Genomic DNA, 17,538 nt, shown 5'->3' with positions numbered 1-17,538 from the left:
GCTAGGTGTGACCAGAACAGGCAGTATGCAGTACGGGGCCAGGTTTCCTAAGAAGGGGATATGACCTTGCTCTGGAGAGTGTTCCCAGTGTGGATAGCTGCCTTGGCTCAGAGCTAGTCTGGTACTGTACTGGCCACTGGGGCCAAGTTGATGGTCCAGTGTCAGATGGGATGTATGGTGAGCTGGAGCTCAGGCCAGATGATGGACAGTTTGGGATAGCTAACCCAAGAGAAGTGGATGGGTGGGAACTTTAAGAAGGATTTTATCAAGGCAGAGGAGCAAGCAAGGCAGGAGAGCCCTTCTGAGGGGTTGAGCTTATGTGCTGCTTCTCGTGGTCCTTGGAGCTGATGTGTCTATGCCAAGCACAACCTCCCTGCAAGGACTCATGTGCAGGGGGGAGCACTGCAGGGGAGCTGGGGTCTCACTATGAGAAGCTGCTCTGCTCCCTCTGAGGTACCTTGTTCCTGTGCCTTCCAGCAGAGGGCGCCCTCACATGCCTTTCAGAATTGCCATGATAGGCTGACAATGAGGTACAGTCTCTGGTTGTCTTGAGAGGCAGGCAGAGGCCTGAGGGGGCCAGCCTCCTTAGAAAAGGCAAAGGAATTTTGGTTGTTCAAGTAAGCATGGGTCTGGTGTGGATCAAGACCAGGGTGGCAGCAGTGTTGGCCAGCCTGAGCCCCTGCTGCTGCAGGCCAGCCTCACTATTCTGACCCTCTTCCTTTCTGTTGTCCTTTCCCATGCTCCCCATTAGTACTGAACAAAGATATCGCTGCCTGCCGCACAGCCACCATCACAGGCACCTTCAAGCGACCATCACTGCCTGAAGAGGAGAAACTCAAGCTGGCCAAGGGCCCACCCCCCACCTTCAACAGCCTGCCAGCCAATGTGTCCAAGCTGCACCTGCACGGTTCACCCCGCTACCCCGGTGGGCCACTGCCCGACTTCCCCAACCACTCTCTCACCCTCAAAAAGGACAAGGCTCCCAAGTCCTCCTTTATTGGAGATGGGGACATCTTCAAGAAACTGGACTCAGAGCTGAGCCGGGCCCAGGAGAAGGCTCTGGACACGAGCTACGTGATCCTGCCCACAGCCACGGCCACACTGAGGCCCAAACCCAAGGAGGAACCCAAGTATAGCATCAACATTGACCAGATGCCCCAAACACGCCTCATCCACCTTAGCATGGCACCTGATGCCAGCTTCCCTACCCGTAGCCCACCTACCCGTGAGCCCCCAGGTGGTGTAACCCCTGAGGTGCCCCCTGCCCAGCCCCCACCACCTCCACCTCCACCACCCCCTCCACCCCAGCAGCCCCTACCCCCACCACCCACCCTGGAGCCTGCACCTCCTAGCCTGGGGGACACAGGGGAACCTGCGGCCCACCCAGGACCCAGTTCAGGTGCTGGGACCAAGAATGAGAACGTGGCCACCCTGTCAGTGAGCTCCCTGGAGGTGAGGGTGGTTCAGAGTCTGCAGAGCAGACATTGGTGGACCCCCAGCCAAAGGCTAATACTTTCATGCCATGTAGGCTCAGAGTGTGTCAGAAATGGGTAGGGCTGGCCCAGGAGCAGAATCTGTATGTACTTGAGCCCTTTTCACATAGCAACAGTCTCTGTGGTCAGCCTGGTGCTTATACAGCCCCTGAACCTTGTTCAGGCCTTAGGACATGGGACTGAGGTCAGGATGGGACCCTTGGGGAGCCCTTGCCCGACTCAAGGATGTGCCACTGTCTAGCTTTCGATCTCTTAGGTGCAGCTAGCACCCTGAGTTCACTGTTAGGGTTCCAACCTTGTGGCCCCTAGATTAGATCTCCTTGACCTGTGTGTCCTGGCTAAGCTGGACACTTCAGAGGGAGGACAAGGGCAAATAGGCCTTGAGCAGTGACACAAAGAACTTAGGGTAGCCTTGGAGTAAGAGCTGAGACCTTACTCTCATTTCATCATTGTCAGGAGCTTTTGGTCTTCAGCATACCCTCTGGACCCAGAGCTGGGCCTGTACCCCTAGGGAACAGGCAACCTGGTACCTGATACACCCTCAGCATATCCCCTGAAGGCAGGGTGGTGTCTCCCCAGCTGTCAGGCAGGGGGGCCTGGATGTGTGGTCTAGGCAGTTTTAGGGAACACATTGCCCATGCACACAACCTTCTCTCCTGCAGCGGCGGAAATCTCGGTATGCAGAACTGGACTTTGAGGTAAGTGCAGGTGCCTCTCTCTGGACAGACAGGCTGGGTGCTTAGAGCCTTTTCAGCAAGTGGGAGTTGGGGAAAGGCTCCAAGTTAGAGTTCAGGGGCCAACAGCAGGTGGGACAAAGGGGTGGCTGTGGATGCCCATCCTGGCTCAGGACTCCTGGCCCCAACCCACAGAAGATCATGCACACACGGAAGCGACACCAGGACATGTTCCAGGACCTGAACCGGAAGCTGCAGCATGCTGCAGAGAAGGAGAAGGAAGTGCCAGGCGCAGACAGCAAGGTCAGAAGGGTGGGCTCTGCTCCACCCACTCCCTGCACACCCCCATTCACTGGGTTGTTGGATGGCCTTTCCCTGTGCCATCTGCCTTATGTTAAAGGGCAGGGTTGGGAGAGCCTGAGCCTGGCCCTGTCTGGCAGGTTCCAGACTATCAGTTCCCACAGCTCTGACCCTGCTTGGCTGCAGCTCCTGCCAAGATGGGCTGTGAGATGCATGAGTTGCTGCTCTCTTGGAGTCCCTCCCTAAGAGCCCTCCTCCCTCTTCTCCCTTCTCTCCCATGGAATCACTCCCGTTCACCCCTGCCCTGCCTACACCGCTGGCATCGAGTAGCCAGAGAAACAGCAGACTCCCAACAAGAGGGCTTGGGAGAGCCTCCGCAAGCCCCACGGGACTCCTGCGTGGGTGAAGAAGGAGCTAGAGCCACTGCCCCCTTCTCCACTGGAGCTTCGGAGTGTGGAGTGGGAGAAGGCGGGTGCCACCATCCCACTGGTTGGCCAGGACATCATTGATCTCCAGACCGAGGTCTGAGCGGGCGGGCGGTGGCCCCACACCGGGCCATCAGGTGGGAAGCTGCTCTGCCCGCTCCGCCATAGGTCGGGCACAGATGCGCTCGCGGTGGCGGGCCGGGTCCAGCCCCGGTCTCAGGGCGCTCAGAGGCGGAGGGCCCGCGGTGCTGGGACCAGAGCCAGACACAGGACAGGAGGTGGCATGGCCCACGGGCACAGGGCTCCAGAGGCCAGATGGTGCCTCAGACTCTGCCCTCCTTGGGCAAGCCCGGGCAGGCAGGCGGGCGGCTGTGGACATGGACAGGTCTGGTGTGGCCAGCGTCCCCAGGATGCCCACCTCAGCCACCACTGCAGAAGACTGCCTGTGGCCCGCCAGCCTGGCTCCGTTTTTTAGACACCCCTACCCCTTGGGAAGCAGCCAGACCCCCCCCCCCCCACTCCCTTCCAGGACCCTGGGCTCCTCTCAGACCCAGGCAGAGAGCATGGTCCTGACCCAGAGACCCAGGGGCAGGACTGAGGCCACTCTGGAAAGAAGCGGGGTGGGGAATCTATTTTTTCTCTCCTTTTCTTTTCTTCAATAAAAAGAATTAAAAACCCAGTGCTTTGTTGTCTATTCCTTCTCTATAGCAGCCTGGCCCCATTCAGTAGCCATTTTGGGCTGCTCCTGTCCTGCATGCCTACCCTCTACATGGTCCTCAGAGTCTGGACTTAACCTCAGTTCTCTACCTCAGGAGCATTGGACTCCCAGATCCCCGAGTCACCTGGGAAGGACAGAGTTAACAGGTAGCACTTTAAAAAAGCAACCGGAAATGGTGAAAGGAAGCAAAATGTGTAGCTGGAGTCTAGGGTTCTCTTACCTGAAGCCTCCCTGAACCCATCTTGGACAGGCCTGCCCCACTGTTCTGGACAGCCCAGTACTGACTCCTTTTTGTCCATCACTGAGTGCTTTCTGTCCTCAGGCCATAGTGACCCTATCCATCCACAGGGTGGACATGGGAGGGGGAATATGAGCATAGTCAGATCACCAGAGCCACCTTCCCTGATGCTGCCCCAGCTTTAGCATTTTTGCATTTCCCAGAAATTCCAGCAGGTGGCAGCCTAAGCCACTGCAGGAGCCTGCCTGGGAATCCAGGAGGCCCCTCCTTTCCCCAAGCCCTGGACTCCACAAACCTGAACCTCTGCAGACAGAAGAACTCTTTAGGCCCCTCCTTCAGACCGCAACTTGAACTGGAACCCAGATACAGACTTGGTCCTGAGGGATATAGCCCCTAGCACCCCAAAATGCCAAGAGTCGGGAAAAGGATACAACCTGGTATGGATTGCTTTCATACCCTCACCTAAATATTCTCCCTTCATTCCTATTAATCTTACGGTGGATATGTCTTTGACACACACCATACACAAGCCTTTTTAGCAAGCAGAGACAGGATATGGATGGACAGTGTTGGTACAGTGACCACAGTGAGCTTAGGTAACTGTGATGGCCACGCACACTCTGGGTGCACAAACACAGGTGGGTGAATGGTGAGAAGTGACATGTCCCCAGATGCCCAGAGAAGGGTGTGTAGAGCCTAGCACAGACCCTAACAGCAGACCACAAACAAGGAAAAAAACCTAATGTTTTGGCAACAAAATATGATCCAGCCTTGACCATGTGTATGGCTAACACGAACTGCGTGCACATGTGCAAACGTTAGGCAATGGAAAGGCTTCTGAGCCTCACCACAGTGTCCCCTGCAGGTTGCATGGAATATCACTATCACACTACACCACATAATCTGTACATTGGCCCTGTCTTCCAGAGCTGGAGGGCTTCCTATGAGTTCAGTAGCCATGGTCCCCTCCTTGCCCCTGACTATTAAGAATAAGAAAATCATGGAGGACCTATGAGTACAGGTATAGTAGGTCCTGGGGTTCCAGCACCCTGCCTATGCAGGAAGCATGTGCATATGGACCAGGTCTGGGTCCAGAGGGCTGAGCTCAGCTCTGACTTACCACTGTCCTCATGGAGCGACCAAGCATCCTTAGACAGCTCCCTAACCACACCACCCAGCACCACCACCAACAAAACACAAAGCAAAAAGGAGTACCCCAGCCCCTCACACTCTCTGCATGAAGTGCAACTCAGAACACTGGAGACTGCTGGAGTCAAGGCTCTATGAAATTGCAGTGTGTGTCCAGAAGCAGCTCTCTCCTCCTCTGCAGGTCCTCCCCCTGGAGGGCTATTTGTGCTAAGAGACGCCCAGGATTCATGGCTGCCCAGGATTCTGCTGCCTCCTCCTGGAATGACTCATCACAGAAATTGCTTGGCATAAGAATCTGGCCAGCAAAGGCTCTACTCCATCAGTACCTGGGGCTTTGCTCCAGCAGGTCCCACTCCAACAGGCTCCATGTACATCCCAGAGGGAGTTTTGTACTGCGTGTTGCCTTGGCGCAGAACTCTCATGGGGACAGTGGCCTCTCCATGGACCTCTTTCAGGTCCTTTTGTTCTTCCTCCAGCTCTATGGAGTGCTATGCTCCTGACACCTAGCAAGCAGGGTCAGATCTCATCTACAGTGAGGAACAAGATTAGAGGATGCTGCTGGTACCCTACAGGTCAGGAGGAACTGTGCCTAGACTCAACTCTCGTGGCACCAATGGCTCTCCCAATGGTTGTCTTTCCTGAAGGCACGGACACCATTCTCAGTTGCTTCTACCACCACAAGGTACTCCTTTCCTGTGGAACCCAAAGCTGTCTGGGCCTCTAAGGATATCTTCCTGGGCCCTTACTGCATGAGTCCGCTGATTTAGCCTCTCAGTACCTGTGCCACCCATTTTAGCAACCTGTCTCCAGTGAACCCCAAACACTGGGAGCCACAGTTACTTGGCTCTTTATAACCTCATGGGCATTCAGGAAGCTATGAGGAGCTGGCTCTGCCACCCTCTACCTGCCATTATTGGTACTACTTTACCTTAGGGGAAGATGTGGGACTTGAGGTGATAGTGGTCACCATGGTGGCTGGAACATGGTGGGGGCAAAGGTAATGGTGAAAGTTTAGCTGGAGATTTTCCTGGTGATGAGGGTGGTGATGGTGATGATGATGATGGTGATAGTAAGGTTAACAATAATAGTAATGGTGGTGTCATGATGGTAGTGGCAATGATGCTAGTGAGGCTGGTGATGATGGTGATGATGCTGGTGATGGGAATAGAAAGGTGGTGATAACGGTGGTTATGATACTGGAGTTGATAGTAATGATGGCGATGACGATGATGGTGGTGGTAAGATTAAAACTGTTAATAGGGAAATATCAACAGGCAGTCATGGTGATTTTAGTAATGATGCTAGTGAGATAAGGAAGGGTAATGGTGATGCTGGTGGTGGTCATGGTAACAGTCATGGTTGTGGCTTTGACATTCATCCTGGTGGTGCTGAAGACAGTAGCTACTGTGATCTCTGTGGATGACAATTGTGCTGATGAGATTAGGACCTGGGATCTCACAGTTCACTGTTCCTGGCTCCTACATACTGGAGGATTTGAAGGAGGGGTGTATGTGAAAGGGACACATAAGGACAGCAAGTCTCTGCGTCAACTGTGGGTGCAGCCAGTAGGAGCAGCTGCTAGCAGGTACTGAGTTCTTATCAACACCCACATCCCTCCAATCCGGAGGATGCCCCTCCTTACCTAGTTCTGTCTGCTCATCCCCATCTGTGACTAATGTGAACACTGCTAACAGGGGCCTGAGAGGTGCTCTAGCCCCTTCCCATGATGCCTGACCTCTTGTCCACTTTCTGGGCCCAATCTGGTGAAGAGACTTTGCATCTAACTACTTGTCTTCTGCTCCATCACATGAGTGTTCCTACTGCCCTGGGAAACTCTATCCTTTGGTGTTTTTGTGTACCCCCAGTCTCCTCCCCAGGCCCTGCTTGCCAAGGGCTGGACCCAGATGGGAGCAAATGTACAAGGTGATGCTGGCTCTAGGACTTGTTCCAGAGTCTTCTGTTAGAATTCCCTTCTTTAGCCTACCCTCTGCTCCCTGTTATGGCCTCAGGAAGTATGGGGCTATGCTGAAAGGTGAGGGCTGAAGAGATGCCAGCTCCTCATGGGTCCCTGAATGCCCATGAAGTTATGAGGCAGTTGATGCTTCACCCAAAGAGCCCAGTAACTGTCACCCCTACCCCAGGCTCAACCACACCTTAGGTCTTTTCATGGTCAGTGGTAGCCAGACAATACTCATAGATAGATGGGAAGTCCTGTGGTCTTGGTTTGCTCTGCCCTCAGATCCTTGTTAGTGCCTTGGTCCTAAGGAACCAATACCTCGAGGAGGACTCTAGGACCCTGGAGGCATCCCAGACTTGGTCATGGAGCCTTTTAAGGGTTCTAGCTGGGTCTGTATAGAGCAACTGTGCTGAGGGTGGGCTCTGCTGCCTCACTGGGAAAGGGAGTAAAGATTGCTCTTCACAATGCCTCACATGCCTTCTCTAGGTCTAAGATTCCCTACTGCGGCCATTAGTTCCTAGGGACTCCCAGGGTCCCAGATTTTTAACTCAAAGCTTCTTGAATAGTCGAGAAGCTTCGGGCTTCCCTTTGCCAGTCCCTAAAAATAACCAAGCAAGAGGAACTCTGAGCAGCTAGCAAATGTGCCAGCCAGCACCCCACGCAGCGGAAGCACCTCCAAATAAGGCTTAGGCAAAGAGGGAGACAGCACCCAAGCTCATCACCACTGACGTGGATTCTAGAACCTTCCCTCCCTGCACCTCAGTCTCCCCCAGAGCCAGTGTGACTCAGGGACCTGGGAGTCTGGCTTGTTCAGGGTGCCCAGAGCTTACTAGAAATTCATCACAGCAGTCTGCTCTTGGGTCCTGGAACTTCTGTGGTCAATTTGGGAACCTTAGAAGCTGCTAGCTGGGGTCATGAACTTAGAGGTATGGAATCTTAGCACAGTCACCCCTTACCAATCTCAGTGGACCTTGTGTAGACTCACTCAAGTAAGGGGACTCAGGGCCTTCCCCTCTCCCCTCCCTTGGCCTCACTGGGAAATGGGACCAGATGGATATAAGGAGGCCAACATGGGATGGGACAGTGACACACAGCTGTCTTCAAGCAGAGGAGGTGTTGCTGGGCTCCATATGGCTTCCTGGGAACACCATATGGACTTCCCTCAAGGATGGGGGAGGCTAGAGGTAGCATCCCCATTAACATCTTCCTGTCCTCTCCCTCTCTCACTGGGGTTCCTGGCAGGAGTGTGGAATTACAAGCCAGGATTTCTGGGTTCTGAATGACCTCCTTGATTGAGCCTCACTGAGTTCACAGTGAACACTGGGCTGAGGCCATTCCTCATTGGCTAGCACTACCATGTACCCCCTCCTGGCCTCCATATCTGTTGGTGCAACCCAGGCCCTGCTGAGGTTCAAGGATTCTCTCAGCTGTTCCTCTGATAGTCTCTCCATAAGACAAACTCAACCCCAATGGATAAAAGCCAGAATGGGAGAAAGGGAGGATGGATGTGGGCTTGGGTGAGTAAGGGTGAGCAATTCAACCAAAAACAAAACAAAACAAAACAAAAACAACCATGGCCCTTCCTTCATATACCAGGCTTTTTCTCAGTCTGCCTGCATCTTCAGCAAGCACCAGCCCAATATCCTGCTAGGACCTCTGTCTGGGTGGCCTGGCATGGCCTAGTCCCACTCCTGGTTCACCCCTGGTCTCTCCAAACTCATCATATGCCTTAGATCAGGCTGGGTCTGCTCAGGACATAGACCTTGAAGCAAGCACACATGAAGATATTTTCAGAGGAGACTCTTGACAGCATATTGGCTAAGAGGGACCCTGGAGCACAGGACACACAGGTGTTTCCTAGCAGTGGTTCTCAGTGGAGACTCTCAAGAAGGGGTTAATGAGGCCTGGGTCTCCCATTTCTTTCCTCTTGTGCTGAACCAAATGGAGGGATGGTGAGGCCAGAACACTGTAACAGCTTCCAGTATCCTGAGGGGCAGGACCACTACCACTGTCCCACTATGCAGAAGTGTGCTGCTACTCACCTCACCCACCCCCTCCCCCCACCACAGCAGATGTCCAGTGTATATGCAAACAGAGCCCAGAAAGCTCAAATTTGTTGTTTCCAGACTGACATCAAAGGAAGAGATAAGACCAAGTGCTAACTCTGCTTTTCATGGGCTGGCAAGTATGAAGTGTGTCTGTGTTCAGGTGGCTCAACACAGGGTCAGGTAGGAGAGCCTAATCCCTCTCTCAAAGCTACATGCATCTCAGGACTCAGGCTGCCACACTTCCTGCTTCCATTGGGTTCAGACCCCTTTCCTACTACCCACCCTAGAGTCCCCACTGGGCCCTTCACCCAAGGCTGTCCCCACCCCACACTCTTCCATACCCGCCTTAACTAAATCCTTCTCAGCAATTAATTACAGCTCTGCACAGGCTTTGGGGATTTTTTTTAAAGTCACCTTTAGTTTGTTGGATTCCTTTGGTAATCTACCTTGGATACATTGTCCTGCAGTGCTCATAATAACCTCTGATTGCTTTCAGAACTGCTGGTATGCCGGGTCCCCTTGTGGGTTTTCTCTCAGTCACCTTGCTTAGGAAGGCGCTGTGTGCTCCTCCCTGTGGGCCCCTTGGCTAATTCCTGCTTCTGCTTGTCACTTCCTTCTTTTCCCGAGTGCAGCAGTGAATACCAACCACCAGCTCAAGTGGGATTCCTCCCACATTAATTGTTAGCCTTTCTTAGTGTCTAATACAAGCATTTATAGACCATCAGCTTTTCTCAACATGTCACTAGAATCCCATCCCACAGGTTCCCATTTGCATTATTTTTATCATTCAGTTGTAATTATTTTTCTAATTTTATCAGGAACACTTCCTTGGGTAGACAAGTTAGTTTATACGTGTTTGAAACGTTCAAAACTATAGGATTTTGAAGAACAAATGTAGCAATTTGTGGGTTTTTGGTTTTTTTGTTTTATCTTTCTGATGGGGTCTTTCCTCCTAGGTAGCTCAGGCTAATCTGGAATTGTCAATCACCCATCTCCTCTTCTCAAGTGTTAGGATTAGAGGTGTCCACCCCTACTTGTGATTCCTAATTTAACTATCATGCGGTAGAACGTAGCCTGTGTAATAAATGTTCTGTTGCATAAGATGTGAGCATTCTCATAAATATTTCAGACACATTTTCGCAGCCCAGAACAGAGCCACATGTTCATTAAATCGAGATGGTCAGTTTTGTGGTCCAAATCTTTACTTCTGAGTTCTTAGAAAATCTGTCTTTGATTTTTGACACACACACACACACACACACACACACACACACACACACACACACACTCAGCTCCTGGGACTTTCTCAGGGATGAGTGTCTTTGGTAAGCTAATGAGATGGGTGCTAGCTGGGAGCTCTCCACAGCTTGAGAAAGGGCCTGGTCACATAGAAAAGCAGAAGGCAAAAGGAGAGGGTGGGACTTCTGGTCTCCTGAAATACCCAGGAAAAGAAAAAGGACTGGACTAAAGATGAAGGTTAAATTGGTCGTCAGTTGCCAACCAATTATTTGGGATGGGTGTGTTCCCAGAGTTCTGTAGGCTGCAGTCCAAGATCAAGGTGTGGGCAGGGTTGGTTTCTCCTGAGCACCTCCCCACCCCACCCCAACCCCCCCCCCCCGCCTCGGTTTATGGATGGCTATCTTCTTCCTGTGTCCTTGTGATCTCCCCTCTGCCTGGTCTGTGATTACTAATCACATTATGTACACACAATGACACCTCCGTGAAACTCCCAAAGGACAGAGTTTGGGAAGCTTCCAAGTGGCCAACCATGGAGTCCTCTAAGTGCCACAGCTGAGGTTCTGGGAGTCTGAGATGTTCAGGGAGCCGAGTGTTCAGAAGCCCAAGAAGACTTTCTATAGCCCAGCATCTTAGGGGTTGGAGCCCCCAGCCCAGGGGTGACGGGGCCTGACTTTTTGTCCAGGTGCAGGGGGTGGAGTAGAATTGAAATGAGGGACACCCAGCCACTGAGGACACAGCCTCTGCTCCTCTGGTGATGGAAGTGACTAGTCAGCCAGGAGACTCTTTCCTGCTGTTTTTCTCATAAACTTTCAGTATTTTGTATCTGCTCAACCATTCAGTGATTGCAAAAGACATATGGAAAATTCCCACTGTTGTAGTGGAAAATTTCCTGCAGTTCTGTCAAATGCTGCTTTGTGTGTTTTGAAGACTGCAAGATGAAGACAGCTATGTCTTTCTGGACAGCAGAGGTTCTGGGTCATTCTGAAGCAGCCATCTCTCCAGCAGGGTAGGTGCTTTTGACTTCAAGCCTACCCTGTCTGACACTAACTTGAAGCCCCTCTGTCTTTCATTGCTATTTCCAGGGTATTATTCAGGACAGCACACAACTGCAGTTAGAATTCAGTCGCACTGGCTTTGAAAATCTTTTCCTACATTTGTTGGACTTTATGACGTCCTTTGGCTGTCTCCTTCACCTCAGCTCTCTAGGTCCTACAGTCTTTTGTGGTCCCTTTAGGAAGTCCCTCTTCTTGATTTTCTGCAATAATTGCATCTTGTACACATTTCCGATGCACTCCCATCTTGTACTGGTATGGGGAAACACACAGGCTTTTTCTGTTCCCTTTTGGCTATTCTTCTATATCCTATTGGCTAGAAGATCTAAGATGTGTCAAGGAGATGCATGTATCACTTCTGATACAAGAATCTCAGAACTTTGCTCTGGTCCCTGGCCTCACCCAGGGCCTCTAAGTGCTATTTCAGTCTTGCATTTGATAACTTGCAAATGGGACATTATTGTCTTGTTTTTCTAGGCAGTATAGAGTGCTACCTATGTGTGGGCTTTATCTGGGTGTACTGGTTGAGGTCCCAGTTTGTCTCTCTCTCTCCATCTCTCTCTTTCTCTTTCTTCCTCCACCCCTTCCCCTTCCTCCTTGAGTCTGTCTCTCTGCTATTGATGATTGAGTTAACTATATCTACCCAAAGACACCTTCTGCCACTAGCCATTGAGAAGCCCTGGGTTTTGTTTGTGTCCCCATAACTCTGCCCAATCCTATAAGGAACAGCTCTAATTTAGCTGCTGTGTGGCTCCTGTTTAAAGGCTTCTTTGAAATTTTTGTTATCATTCCAGGCCTAGAAAAAAGTGCAAAGAGAGTGTGGGGAGTTTGGAGGCCCATTCTCAAGCTGCCCTCCCACCAGCACCTTGCATAACTAGGGCCCAGTGATCAAAGCATAGCTCATTTCAATACTGTGCTATATCTTAACCCATATCTTAAAATTTTCCACTAAGCACATTTTAAAAACCACCCATCTGGTTGTTACGTGTACATCCGATCTGTTACTTTTCCTCTTTCCTTTCTCAATATGGGTTATTTTAATAAAAAAAATATAGCCAAGTATAAAGCTCAAATTACACAAAACTATACTCAACAGCTTTCTTGGCACATGGCGATGAATGTGGCCATAGGTTCTTGGATTTCACCATTTCATTCAAGTTTAGCAAGGCACCATTCATATATGCATAGTAAAGTGTACATTTGAAGTCTTCAATGAGCTTTCTCAAGTGTGTACTCATCTGCTCCATCACTCTATCAGTTGAGCTTTGGTAACTGTAGCAATGGGCAGGACATAGAATAGTGTCCCAGACCTCCAATTCTATTTCTTGTCAAGCCCTCTCCTGATGCCAGGCCTGGTTTTTCTTAACTATTCAACACTGTTATTGAAAATGGGACCTTACACATTGTAGGTGAACATCCTACCACTGAGCCACACCCCACTTGCTCTTTCAGCAGGGTCTCAGAAAGCTGCTCAGCTGGCCTGGAGCAAGTGGTCCTCTGGTCTCACCCTTCTAGTGTCTGGACTAGTGCAGTTGGAGGCCTTTTCAGGAAGGTATGTGTGTGTGGTGTACTCACACATGTGCATGTGGATATACACACTCGTGTGTGTGTGTGTGTGTGTGTGTGTGTGTGTGTGTGTGTAGATTCCAGAGGAGGACACTGAGTATTTATTATTTTGTTGCTGCTCTTAGAGTGCTGGACTTAACTCATCCTTGCTCTTACCCACTGTACCTTCTCCCCTACTCTAGGAATCTGCATATAAGGCTCCTGGCATGGATTAGCAAACAATGTCCCGTTGTTGATACACATCACAGTTAATCCACTCTCCTGAGAGGGTTCTTGGTTACTTTTAGGTTGGGCAAATTATGAGCTTCCAACTCCTTCAGGTAAGTGGCTAGGACTGCAATGTCTAGATCAGAAGGTCAAGGCTGTATTGTGTTTGTTTTCTTCAATGACCATTTCACCTGCCTTCTCAAATCAGCATTTGCTGGTGTCATGCTTTGCCTTGCCTTTAGTGGTTTTCAGCCATCTTCCCACATACATGGTGCCCATTGCTGCCTTAACTTACCATTTTATCCACTGCTTTCCAGCCCAGGGCCAACATCTTCATTCTAAAAGCAATGTTTTTTTATAGAGCAGAATGTTCTGTGAAGAGCTTTAACTTTTTGGGTGTGTGTGTGTTGACATAAGGGCTTATTGCTAAATTCAAGGTCAATCTGTCTTTTTTTCCTACACTCTTCTAGGATTTTTTAGTTTTGCATACTCTGTCTATTCCAGTGGTTTTGGTTTTGAAACAGCATCTAATTCTTTAATATAGATTAGCCTGGAACATAATATGTAACCCAGGCTGACCTCAGGCTCATGGCTTTCCTCCCAGCTCAGATGCTTTAGTGCTAGAATTACAGGTATTAGCCCTGACCCCCTACACGGTCATTCTGATAACTTAATTTTTAAATTCCAAAAAATAGCCTTCTTTAATTTATACATGTAGATGTTTTGTTTGCACATATGTCTGTGTATCGAGTGTGTGCAGGCAGGGCTTGCAAAGTTCAAAAGAGGGCATTGCATTCCCTAGAACTAAAGTTAAAGATTTGTGAGCCACAATGTGGGTGTTTGGCAATTTTCCTGCGGAGGAGGAAGATAAGCGCTTCCAGGCCACACTGCGTTGCCTTTGCCCCTACGTCTAAGCTCAGGTGACTAAGTGTGAGGCTCCTCCTTGGGTTTCAGTTGGCTATGCCTATCAGTTTTTCTCTGATAACTCTGCTGCCTTAGGCTTTGATTATTTCTGGCCTGTTTCTTTGACTCTTCTGTTTCCTCTCTGCTTTGTCTTTCTATTTGATTCTTTTCTCTGTCCTGCCTGATTTTTTTTTCTCTCTTCTCTGTCTTGTTTCTGTTTGGTTCTTGTTTTCTGCCTTGTTTTTCTGCTTCATTCTTCTGTCTGTCCTCTGTCCCTCTGCTGCCTGATTCTTCTGTCTTCTGCTGTCCTGTTTCATTGTCTCAGAGCATGGCAACAATGGTTGCTCAAAGTCCTTGAAAATGCACCCTCAGGACCCTGTCTTGACTGGTGTCTGTCATGTGTTCTTCCCATGTAGTCAAAGGTTTCCAGGCTCTTTATAGATAATCTAATTTTGGATTGCAAAACTGAATTTCCCAATGGGGGCTTTAGATTCTTGGATCTATAGGGCATCTGTGAAACTGGCCATCTCCAAGGTCAGGTGCCAAAAGAACAAAGAGAAAACAGAGAGGCAAGGGCATCCCCTGCCTTCTCAGTCTCCACTCCTGCCTGTGAGGTTTGTTCTTCAGTGTTGGTACTGCTCAAGACTCGAACATTAGACAGAAGCACACAGAAGGCAGAGGGACATTCCTACATCTCTATCTCTAGACCACAAACAGGTGGCTTCTCCCGAAGCTTTTTCCTTCTGTGTTTTATGACTAAGTCTAGGTTTTAGATTGCCTTTGAGTATTGGCCAGGAAATACCAAAGACAAAGTGAGACCTAAGATCAGTCCAGAGAACTTTGTGGAGGTGTGGTATACCAGCTTCTTGCCACCTTGGATCCCCAGGATGTCAACGTGAAATATGAAGCATCTATCAGGAGAGACACTTCACCCTGTCGAACCTGGTCCCCTTTGTGGCCTCACAGTCCTTCGTGCATGCATCTCCCATGCTTTCTCTTGTTATTTCTAACACAGTCTCACCAGCACTCCTGTTGAACACATCCTCACACAGGCCTGCTGTGGCCCAGTGTGAGAACTTGCTATGTGGTCTTCATCAGGTCACATGGCATCAGGTTGTACTCCAATTGTCCCCTGAGGTGCACCACTGCCTCACCCACACCAGGCATCAGCCGTCTGACTTGCCAGTAAGCCTGGATTTGGGGCCTTGTTCAAGGCACATCTCCCCTCATTGTTCCCAAACTTCTGCTTCTTTCCCTGTATTCATAGGCCCTGGGTCTTCCCATCCAGACTGGGAACTGTTCACTGTGCTCTTGATCTGTTTCTCTGCTGGAGTTGCTTTTCGTCCTGGCTTATCCCTATGTTCTGTAAGTCACCTATATTAATTACTTCTCTCCTTGCTGTGACAGAAAGATGACAAAAGGAAGGGATTAGTATGTCTCACAGTCCAAGGGATACATTTCACTGCAGCAGGAAAGGCGGGGTGGCGGGAGTGCGCTGCAGCTAGCCAGTCACATCGTACCCACAGCCAGGACACAGAGCATCAGGTCCTGGTGCTCAGTATGTGGTCTCCTTTTCACTCAGTCTGGAATGTCTCTTTACTTCATCCATGTATCTGTCAGTGAACATATGACCAGTTGTGGTCATGCTTTCAAGGACATCGAGAAGTCAATGAGTCACCTTCTTTATTTTGTTTTGTTTCCCCATAGCTTTCATTTTAATTTTAGTGAAGCCATGTGACTCAGGCTGCCTGAAACTTGTGATCCTCCTGCCTCAGCCTTCTGAGTGCCAGAATATTTTGTGCTTTTGAAGTTTTCCCCTACATTCTTTTACCCATGGGTGACAGCAGTCCTCTCTGCTGACTCCTACTCACTTGGAAGCTGTTCTTCATGCAGCCCGTGCTGGCTGGCTTTTGTGCAGAGTTCCAGAGAAGAGGCAAGTTAGATTTTCTGTATGAGGAGAGATAATCAAAGGAGCATTCAGGTAATTCTTCCTGTCTCCACTGCTTTTGCCTTTCTGCTTGGATATTAGTTTGGGTTTATACTCCTGGGCAGCAGTTAAGAAATGTCACTGAACTCTCAGTGACAGCTCACTGCTCAAAAGCTGCTATCCCTGAGGGTGGGAATGCCTCTTCCTTTCTAGCCATTTTCAAGACTTTGACTTCTTTGCATTGTTTTCTGTTACATGGTATATATTGCTCTCCTAAGATTATGGATAATGGTCTGCAGAAATGGCTCAGAGGTGGCTGTTCTTCCAGAAGACAAGGGTTCAACTCCCAGCACCCACATAGTGGCTCACAACCATCTATAATGAGATCTGGTCTTCTGGCATGTAGGCAGAATGCTGTATACATATGTATTTTAAAAATACTGTGGATTTCTGTGTTTCTTCAGTTTTGGAGAATTTCTCAGAATTGCATCTCATTCTCTTTAGTCCTTCTTGGTGTGCTAATTTTTGTCTGATCTAATGTTATACACATGGGTGTTCTGACTGCTCTATCTGAAGTTCCTTGGAGCTGAAATCTACTGAGACCTTCCTCACAGCCCCCTTGGCAAGGCCTCTGTCTCTGAGCATCTTGTCAGAGGTCCCTTTGTGGTTTGACCCAGTAGTCTGTAGTGAGAAGACATATGGCAGGAACACCTTATTGCAGGGCAACTCTGCCCCAGCTCTTGGAATAGGTGGGTGCTTTTGTCCTGAGAGCCCTTTGGAGTCCTGACATAGTATAGCCAGGCTTCAATTCCATTCCCGTGGGAGCCAGGGCCTGTCTTCTAAGCCTAGCCCCATGTTCTCATCAGTCCCCAGTGACTGTGGGTTTCCCAGTGCCTTCCCTCACCATTCTTGTATCAGCTCACTGTTTGGAGGTCTTAACTGTTTTTAAGCCTTTAGAATTTTCCCCCAACACACAAAGTACAGTTATTGTAATGTGCCCAAGATGGAGGCATATTGTTGTCTTTTAGTGGGAGCACCTATCACATACACTGTAAAATCTGGGGACACCCAACTCATATCTCTAGTACTCTGGGGGAACATGGCCTTCCCCCTCCTCTCATGCACATCCCAGACAGTAGACTGCCTTTCTCACGCTCTCTGCTCTCAGCTCCCATGGTTCACCCAGTCTCCAGCTTCTTTTTTTTCCTGCTCTGGCTGCTTATTCTGAGTGTTGTTTGTGGGGCCATTCTGTTCCAGCTACACTGAGATTTGTAACTCAATGTCCACTATTGAAGATAAAGATGAAGCCTTGGCCTTCACCTGCTAGCAAGGGTCAGGTGCTGGATGGGCTTTCTCAGAACTTAGGACTGACTTAGAAATTCTGGTCCTAGAAGGCATTGGGAGCTCCTTCAGCTCCTACCCGCTTCTTATTCCTACTCAATCCTGCTGCCTCCACTCTGGGGACATAGCTTGCAGGTAGGAGTGTCTAGGGATTTCTGGGCATCTGATATGACCCAGCACCTCCATCTTGAATAGTCACAATACATCTGAGCATCTCTTAGAAGGCTATATGCCCTTGAAGAGCCACATTACTGGCTGTATCTACATTTGATTTCCCATCACTGTCTGGTGATTCAGGAAT

The 17,538-nt window shown here is 49.8% G+C and overlaps 2 protein-coding genes across 11 annotated transcripts in view; both read left to right on the top strand.

The window, feature by feature from the left end:
* The window catches only part of Adgrb1 (adhesion G protein-coupled receptor B1), a 67,587-nt gene extending 64,455 nt beyond the window's left edge, over positions 1–3,132 (top strand). For all 10 annotated transcript variants that reach the window (XM_051202681.1, XM_051202673.1, XM_051202680.1 and 7 more), the window contains 4 exons: positions 752–1,452; positions 2,156–2,191; positions 2,363–2,470; positions 2,798–3,132. In XM_051202681.1, coding sequence (XP_051058638.1) covers positions 752–1,452; positions 2,156–2,191; positions 2,363–2,470; positions 2,798–2,995 — 1,043 coding nt within the window. In that variant the 3' untranslated portion in view covers positions 2,996–3,132. The remainder of the gene's footprint in view (positions 1–751; positions 1,453–2,155; positions 2,192–2,362; positions 2,471–2,797) is intronic.
* Positions 1–17,538, top strand: part of Psca (prostate stem cell antigen) — a 1,185,392-nt gene that overhangs the window by 1,061,726 nt on the left and 106,128 nt on the right. The gene's annotated exons all lie outside the window — the stretch shown is intronic.

The sequence above is a fragment of the Phodopus roborovskii genome, unplaced genomic scaffold, assembly GCF_943737965.1.
Source record: "Phodopus roborovskii unplaced genomic scaffold, PHOROB, whole genome shotgun sequence".
Classification (NCBI taxonomy): Eukaryota; Metazoa; Chordata; class Mammalia; order Rodentia; family Cricetidae; genus Phodopus; species Phodopus roborovskii.
The sequence above is the reverse complement of the archived record's forward strand: the minus strand, read 5'-3'. Positions and strand labels throughout refer to the sequence as shown.